Source organism: Rhopalosiphum maidis, chromosome 3, assembly GCF_003676215.2.
Source record: "Rhopalosiphum maidis isolate BTI-1 chromosome 3, ASM367621v3, whole genome shotgun sequence".
Lineage (NCBI taxonomy): Eukaryota > Metazoa > Arthropoda > Insecta > Hemiptera > Aphididae > Rhopalosiphum > Rhopalosiphum maidis.
The window spans coordinates 58,563,520-58,573,487 of record NC_040879.1 but is presented as its reverse complement, the minus strand read 5'-3'; the positions used below and the strand labels follow the sequence as shown (position 1 = coordinate 58,573,487).

The 9,968-nt window shown below is 24.6% G+C and overlaps 1 protein-coding gene across 1 annotated transcript; it reads left to right on the top strand.

Moving 5' to 3' along the window:
- Positions 1–69: 69 nt before the first annotated feature.
- LOC113558267 (E3 ubiquitin-protein ligase bre1-like) lies at positions 70–7,180 on the top strand. The gene is given in 10 exon segments (XM_028188664.1): positions 70–95; positions 306–337; positions 433–482; positions 484–566; positions 629–687; positions 747–929; positions 932–948; positions 1,422–1,635; positions 1,714–1,927; positions 7,063–7,180. Coding segments are annotated over 10 exon segments (996 nt in total).
- Positions 7,181–9,968: the final 2,788 nt, after the last annotated feature.

Below are 9,968 nucleotides of genomic sequence, written 5' to 3'. Positions count from 1 at the left end.
TAAATACAAATTTATACATATTGATAAATACAATTGTTCTGTATAACTCCTTTTTGAAAAGTTGAAATAATGTGGGTTCGCGAAAGATTTTCGAGGTAAATTTGGGCCGCGGGTACTAAAAAGATTGAGAACCACTGCTCTGTCGTATGTATCCAAGTATTTATTTAAAAATTACTATAAAATTGAATTAGTAAACTAAAGGTTAATTAATCAAAATATAACCAAAAAAATTAATTCCAAATTTCAGTCATTTAATTCCGTCACAAGTATTCTTATGATATTGTATCTAGTATATTTAAAAATAGAAACTCATCTGAAGATAAACTAATTTTAGGAAGTTTGAAAAATATTTGAACTTAATTCATATATTCGTACCTAACTTCTATAATAGGTAGTATATAGTTCTATAGTGCTCTATATTTATTTTTATAGCGGAATCCTCTGATGATGAAGTCATCTTTCCTATGGCGGCAAGGAGAGAAAACTACTCTAATGACAGCTTCACCAAGTAGTAGTGTATCTAGACCTAGACAAATAAATCAAGTTCTTCCCAATACAGCAAAGAAGTATGATATTTTTTTTTTTTATTACCTATTTTTGTTTTAGCTAATAAATTATATAATTTAAGGTCACCGGAAACTAATAAAACAGCAACCGAAGATAAATGGATCTTACAAAGTAATTATATTTTTTTTCCTACATAAATACGTTATTAAATAATTTTTGAAAAATTGCTTTCAGATAATATACTTGGGAGACGATAGAAGGTACTCCTGATAGTTTGTTAGTAGAAACAACAAAAAAATTAAAAGAAGCTGAAAATTCAGTTATATCACTTCGTCAACAGCTGTGTATTAATGACAATAATTTCTCTTGTATGCGAGATCAAATGGAACAATGCATGGAAAATGATCTACAATGTAATATATGTACGAAATGTTCATCGAGGTAATATCGCTAAATAAATAGTCAATAATTAACTAAATTTTATATTTTTATTACTTTTAAACTTAAACTTTTTATTAACATATTTAAATTTTTAAATTTGTTATTTTTTATTTAAGTGATTGTTATCAATACGGCGAGAGAGTAGGGTAGGGAGGGCAGGGAGCTCCTAATCTGTTATTTTTGGGTTATGGTGAATTGAACTATTATTAATTTGTAAATTTTAAGGTAAGAGTATATTCGGAGCCCTAATAAGCTATTTACATTTTATAAATATAAAAATCGTATGTGGTTGGATAATATTAATACCTTTAAATTTAATAATATTTCACCCTAATATTACAAATAATAGTCAAATCTAATGTAATTTTATAAAATCATTAAAATATTGTCATTGGATATAAATCAGGCATTTTTATGTGTCTATCAATTGTAATTGTTATTCATTATTAATAGCAACATAAATTATTTTACAGCCAACTGTACTAAATTGCTCTCATACATTTTGTCATGAATGCATAGAGTCATGGACTCGAGAAGCTAATCACTGTCCAACATGTCGAGTTATCATTAAAAATAAATCACACTGTCTAACTTTAGATACATATTTGGACAAAATATCTGAATATTTACCATCTGAAATAAAAACGAAGCGGGAAACTTTAAAAGTTGAACGTAATAATAATAGAGGTAATAAATGTGTATTATTAATGTAGTATATTATTGAGTAATATTTATTGATGATATCATAATAATTAATATTAACAGTGGAGGTTAATAGAAACCTAAGAAATAATGCGAGAATAAACCATAGACTCCAATTCATGCGTCGAGCATTAGGTGCAGAATTATGGAATGAACTAGATCAAAATGTTGCTGAACGGGGTATTGCCCTGGAAGAAGCATTATTAGATCCAATACGTATAGGCGATGCAATTGGTAGACATAGAAATAATGGATTGCTTGCTAACCGCTTGGACAGGTATTACCATGTACTATTTAAAATAATTAGATTAAACTAGCTATGCTTAGCTTTTGAATAAGTAGTTATTTGGTATATCTAGTTATGCACAAATTACTAAGATGATTAAAAATTCTTTTATTATTTTACTAGAAAGAATTTTAATAGTATTATTATAATCTTGGTAGTCAAGTCTAACAGATACTACTCATTTGAAAGGTGGATAATTTTGAAATTTGCACAAATGGAGTAAGATTTCTAATTTTTTATTATTATACCACAAATTTCACATTACTTTTATACATTTTATATAAGATTATATCTATAATATATGTATGTATTATGTTTGTTTGGGATATTTATCCATTGTGATAATAAATAATTATTTCTTCAATCAATACTTATTCATTTTTGAATGTAATAATTAGGGACTAGATTTGCATGTCTTAAGTATCAACAATTAATGCAGACATAAATATACTTTAATAAAAATTAATAATTGATATTAGTTTGTAATTATTAAGATAGTCAAGACTCGTCCTTTGCAAACTTAATTGATGATGATAATATTAAAGATAATTTGATCAGAGGATGAAAAAAATAAGTTATAATATTGAAAACTATCAGTTTTTCTTTATCCCTTATTTCTTGGAAAATAAAAAATATGCTTTACATTAGTTTAGTATTTTAATTACATTTTTAGTTTGGAAAGTACCCTGTTCAAATTGTAGAAAAAAATATGCAAATGCATTAAAATCCAAATTCTAGTAGTGACATTATTTAATAATGTATTATACAAAGAGGTAGCAGTATAAAGTATAAAGTATAATATACTCCATTCCAAAGAGAATATCTCAGGTGGCGACCAGTTTTTGTCCGGCGGCGCACATCTTCCGCATAACGTGGCATAGGTCGTGACCGTTAAGGGGAAAAAAGTGCACAAAATTGGTAATATTTGGTTAATTCTATTTACTATCAAAAATATGAATTTGAAAATTTTTAAAGGATATGTTTTTGCTAAATCATATTCACATTCAACTGTGAATACTAAATGAATATAATAGATATTTTATTATTTTATACTTTTTTAATTGTTTAACATAACAAACATATTTTACTTTAGAATTTTTAGATATCATTGTACGATTCTGAACGGAGTTGATTTGTCAGTCAAGGTCTAGGATAATCAGTAGGATATATTATATTATTACCTTTATTTAAATTGTAGTAGGTATATCGTTATTTTACGCGATTTCGTAAAAAATTTAATTTCATACGCTCATAAATTTTTTCTATATTGACGCTAGAAATTTTTTTTTAAAGTTACTAGAAGGAAAACTTATGGATAATCTTGTGTTGGGTGTTTCAACTTAGGTATAAATCATAAAAATTTTACGAATTTTCATCTTCAAAGTTCCTTGCCAATTTTCGCGATTTTGATATATTTTGTAAACATTTGAACTTTAAATGCTTATAAACAAAAATTGTGACTTACGATGTTTGATTTTTTTTTACTACGATAAGTAAAACTATAATAAACCTTGTATTAAATTTTAAAGATATTTTGGAACGTCAAATTTTAGTTATAGGCATTTAAAAAAAAAACTTAGAAAAATCGATAATTTCAATTGTTTATAAATAATAGCTTAAAAAAGTCAAAATATTTTGAAAATTTAATCGTAAATAGATAACGCTAATATAAACATATTTGGTGAAAATTTAAAGTATTTACAATGATTTGTTTTTTTTTTAATAAAATAAATAAATATGATAATGTAGACTCTTAGGGTAGGCTATCTCGAAAAGTGTTACAGGTGTTCACTTATGTAATAACTAGTACCTCCTCTCTCACTTGTATTTCAGTAATCCAAAAAATTTATTCATTTCATACAAAATGCGTATATTTACTATTATAGTATTTATAAAAAAATACTATATATATTATATTATAATACTGATTAATTATAATAACTGATTAACTATGTATGTATTACCGCAATACATAACACAATTACACTTACACAATACCACATGGTCATAGCATTGTGATTTTGAAGTACAGTGCTTTGTACTTCAAATATCAGTTTGTTAAAAAATAAGAGTCTTGTGTAGACTGGAGTCTGGATGCCCAAGACCCAACAGTTACAACCCACACACCCTAATTATGAAGAGCTGCTTGAGAACCTCTTTAGACACATGATAGCCGTTATTGCAGAGCGTTGTTTGTAGTGCCTAGTAGATTATTTATTATTTAAACAAACTGAAATATTTTTTTTTCCAGTATATTTTATTTAATATAAATTCGTGTATTTTTTCAGTTCTCGGTACTTATTTTGCCTTCATTGTGACCGTGTAGGGCACACAACTTTCAACTGCCCAGTTTTGAATGAAGAAACTGATCATGTATGATAGAGCTAATCACTTTTTTCTACTGTCCCGTTATTTAATTGCATTGAAGGCACATTTTCCTAATACGTTTTTTGATGGGACTATTTATTTATATATTATATATATATAGGTATATATTATATTTTAAATAAAAATATAATACTTGTAATGTAATTGTTTTGATTATTAATAGTAATTCATATCATTAATCGGGGCAAATTGTTTCATTTATTTGTCCTCAACTTATTATAAATTGTTAAACTATGATAATCGATTTATAGAATTGATGTACATTTATTTTTCATTCATATAATTCAAGTATTTATAATAATATAATATCAAAAAAATTAAAATGTATCTCATAAACATTAGTATTACTACACTATTTTTTCCGTTTATTAGTTATTAGTTTGCTTACTTTTAAGTATTTAAATACTGGCTCGCATTATTTTTGTCTAGTATACTTTATTTTTTAGTTATTATCATTATTATAAATCATGGGTTAATAATCTTATTATGTAAGGTAATTATATTATTGAAATTATTTGTAAAATTATTTTATTTATTTCTAATTATGATACCTAATAGATTTGTACACCTATTCGTAAGTAAAAAAAAACTGTTATGTTAAAAAATCTTAAACTGTTAAGTTATTTGATTAACAAGCACAATTAACTTTCAACGGTGAAGACTAATTATAGGTATGAACTATGATCAATATAGTAAAATTTAATAAGCTACATTTATAAATTGTATTAAATTTAAGATAACCTTAGTAATACTAAATATAAAAAAATATTTGGTCGTCTTTATTAAATCTTTGAATAAAAAGAAAAACGACAATGCTGTTACAACCTTAATATTCCTTTAAATATTATTTCTAAATTCTGTCTAACCAATATTTATTTTAATGTTGGTAATATTATATTATGTCAATAAGCATTTAACTTAAACAATTAAAAAAATTAATACCATACTTTGACAAGTTATGAAGCCAAATCACGATAGCCTGAGACCTGAGTAGATGTTCGAAAGTCAAGATTCTGAAAATTGTTTATATAATATGATTTCTCATAAATCGGTTGAACATACTATTTTAGTAGAATCACTTTTAAATATTAAAAAATAATTAAAAAAATTGTTGATTTCCTATATTATTACGATTATTATAAATGTTTCAAAACTTACGTAATAATTAGTTTTTAAACAATGTTTATTTTTATTTTTCTGTTTTTATGCATTTGGTTATTTTTATGTAATTGTAACTTAATTATTAATATTTTTTTTTTGTTTAGTATCTGTTCTGTATTTGTTGTATTGCCGGAATTATTATTATTATTATTTTGTATCGTTTTTGACGCTATTTAATCATTATATAAATTAAGTTTTATTTGAATGGAAAAATATTTTTTTTTTGCAATTTGATTTTCAACATGTTTAAAAAAAACTATTATTTTTTCTCTTAGTTTTACAAGAAAATTATCATTGATCTATAATAATTTTTTATATAGATTTGTTTAGTTGTTATTTTTTATACATATTTTTGGGATGGTAAAATTAATCAATTTTTTTGTAACTTTTTATTATTTTTTGTTTGTCTTTTTAGAGATACACAATGAAATTTCTAATGAAAACCGATTTTAAACTAATTTTAATATAATAATCCTTTATTTAAATATCATACAGTTGATAATACGCAAACATGATGTGTACATACATAATTTTAATATAAAATATTAAAATCACTTGTAATAATTAAATTTTTCATATTTGTATTTGTAAATATATCATAATAATGTAATTAGTGATATTATAGTGTTGTAATATAAAATGTCTCTCAGTAACATTATATGTAACATTTAATGCTATGTATTTGATTTTCTTAAATTGAATCTGTTACCAACCAATCATTCTGTAATATTGACTTACGGTTTTATGATTTTTAAAATGCTTATAACATTATTGTGCGCTATGAAGTAGTTATATTTTAAATATTTTAATGCAACAATCAAAGAATTAAGTCTTCTAGAATGTTATCTATTATTTCATTACAAAAAACCTATGCTGAAATGTCATTATGTTTATGTAATGATGTGTATTATAAATATGTTTAGGCACAATCAGGAAATTGCTATCTCTTGCACTGGAAAAAACTAAAACATATTGTATTATTGTCCTATCCATTTACTTCTTTGTAAATATTATAAAATATTCGTTCCATTTAGAATTTAGACCTACGGATTATATTATATTGATTAAACACGCCTTTATAGAAGATAACAGCCAACAGAGAATGCATATGTCACCCCACTTTAACCCGTAAAAGGTATATAACTAATAATATAAAGTATCTCTTGAGGAAGAACTCTTCTCCCACACATAACAATTAACCTAACACCTACTATATATTAAGAATTGCAATCTATTGAAAAAAAGATTAATATTGGTAACACATGCATCTAATATTCTATCATAATATAAATATAAACATACCAGTGTTTATAAAAATAGTCTAGCAAACTTGAAAAATTTAAATTATAAATTAAAAAAAAATCATTATTTAAAGAATTGGTGCTTCTCATTGGTGATGATGTTACGAAGAAAGTAACAAGGGTTAAATGGACTTAAAATTACAGAATAATGAATAAAATAATAATTACATTAGAATTCATGAGTTCAGGACGTTTAATAAACATCTTAAAAATATGCCGATGATGTCCAATATAGAATAAGTATCGAAATGTGTGTTAAAAAGTGTGTTTGAATAGAATTGCGTTGGAAGGAATGATAGAAGCAGGTAAAGAAGAAGGAAGGCTAGCTATTGAAAGGGGTGATGAAGATAAACTTGGCCGTCCTAAAATAGTCGTTATAGCCGATGGTGCTTGAAGTAAGAGATCATACAAAATCAAATATAATGCGTTATCTGGCGTCGTACGTAATATTTATTGTTACATCAACACTTAAATACTAACTATTATTTCACAATTTTATGTTTGAGAAAAAATAATGTATTTATTATTATTTTAAATAGGCTTGTATTACTGGAGCAGTGACTAAAAAGTACCTACTATTTTTTGGCGTAAGAAATAAATTTTTGTGCGTGTGTTATTCGGCGAAAAAACGTAAAAAAAGCCTGTGCCTCATCATTGTTTTCAAAATTGGAATGGACCGTCTACAGCTATGAAAGCTGACATAATTGTCGATGGATTTAAACATAGCTTAGAGATGCATGATTATAAAAGGTTAATATAGCTAAGGTTTAAACATTAAATAAAATAAGGTTATATTTTTTATATTGCTATATATTGCTATTATCATAAATATTTTAAAACTGTCAAGAAAATAATATAATATACGCAGTAACAAGAAAGATCTCAGAACAATTTTTTTGGAATCATAATAAATTACGTTTAAATAATTTATCATAAATATTTAAAATTGAAACGAGATTTCCGTTAGAACAGCTAATGAGAAAACTTGTATTACATTTATTTTTTTTTTATTCAATAACCAAAATGTTGACTACTACTCCGCTTGTCTAAATTTTAAATAGGTACTTATAACTCATAAACTACTCGCCCTAAATTCGATTTTTATGTATCAAAATACTCAGAAAAATATTCTGCTTTGGAATATAAAATAAAACTATGTTGTAATTCAAAAAGTAAAAAATAAAAAAAATATAAGGATAAAAATATTTAAAAATATAATTTTTTAATAAAAACGTTTTTAACAACTTAAAACTATGTAAAAAATGTTTTCAAAAATATTAATATTTTAAATATTTTTATCCTTATATATTTTTTATTTTTTACTTTTTGAATTACAGGTTCATGATAAAAGAATCACGCTGCATACCTACAAGGCTACAAACCGTGTAGCTAATCATTTATTTGTTTTTTTAGTATTATTATATTTAACAAACCACCAATTATTATCACTAACAATACAAACATTTATTTGTTCTATTAACTCTGACTGCACTAACGTCACTGTAAATATTATCTATATTCTAAATTGGAATACATTTTTACCTCAATAAAAATTATTATTATTATTTTATTTATAATATATTGTGTATTTGTCTGCTACTCGCAAAGGTTGTTATTAATATACACACTACACAGTCGTCAATTGTTTTAAATCTTTTATTTTTTTAAACAACTAATTACAGTAAATACACGTTTTTTTACGTGAAATAGTTGCATTTTTCTTTTAAATCTGGTATCCAATTATCGTATACTAAATTATTGTAGTGGTCAATCGTTCAGGTTATACTGCTAATATATCTATATTATACATACCTATATATATTAGGTGGTGTTATAAAGGAGGGTGACTAAAATCGCAAAACTCAATACCAGGATCTCATACATAGGATATTCATCTTGCCAGCCGGTCAAGCATTTCGGTGCCGCCTGTAGCTTACATAATTTATACGCATTATTGTCCTTTAGTTAACTGTTAAGTGTTAATATACAATATGAAACCTTGAATATTTTAATAAAAACAACTCGAATAAACTAACTTTTCTGCCTCAAATTTTCAAATGAAAACCAAAAATAAATTCTTATAAATTCAAAATCAGATTTTTAAATACAATATGCGAATTAATGAATTTTTTGAAGGTAATTATTATTTTTGTTTGGGCTATACGTCCCAAATATCATGTTTAATTTTCTAATGACAAGTGTATGAAATATTATTTGTTTAATTAGCAGTATAATCGAAAAGTTTTTTTTTTTAATAAGCATTTTTTTATAAATGCTTTTTTTTATACTACAGTAGACGCCGCTTATAAGACTCACGGATATAAGGTTCAGTCGCTTATTAGACTCAAAATCGTCTGGAACGTATCAAATACATTAAAAAAAATCGGTTATAAGACTCAAATTTCGTAGAATAAACTATAAGAAAATAAAATTTTTGGTTATAATTTAGAAATAAATTGGAATTGAAAAATTAAATAATATTCGTGTTGATTATTTCTAGTTTCTGTTGGTACCTTATAACGTATAATATTTTTATCGCAGATAAAAGTTCACATAATTTATCGCAACGATTATCGTTATTATGGTGAGGTACTGATTATCTGGCGGCTGCACAGTTGTCGTTAGGTTACAAACAAACTAAAATTACAATTTTTTTTCAAAATAAATAATATATACATTATACATACATCCTTTATAATTTTTTATTAATGTATAATTTTTATAATATTTTTATATGTAATATTTACCTATTATAATTTTAGTTTTTTTTTATCAGGATTATTAAATTTATTCAATATAAATATGTAATATGTAATATGTGTTAAAATATTAAAATTAATGCAAAATATGTAGTAAAATAAAATTATAAATACGTAGTTAATTTTTTTTTCCACTTTGCCTATAGATTCATTCGGTTATAAGACTCACTTATGCTGGTCCCCTAAGTGAGTCTTATAAGCGGCGTCTACTGTATTCTATTTTTAATCGGGTTTTTTAACGTGTATTATTGACGATATGTACTCTTGAAGTCGATATTAAATTAATTTACTGATATCAACTCGTACATAATGGATGACAAAAATTGTTGATTTGTACAATGCAATAACTATTTTAAAGGTATAAAATATGTAATTTTAAGCAGAATCATATTTTATTATTTTTATTTTAAGTATATCTTATAC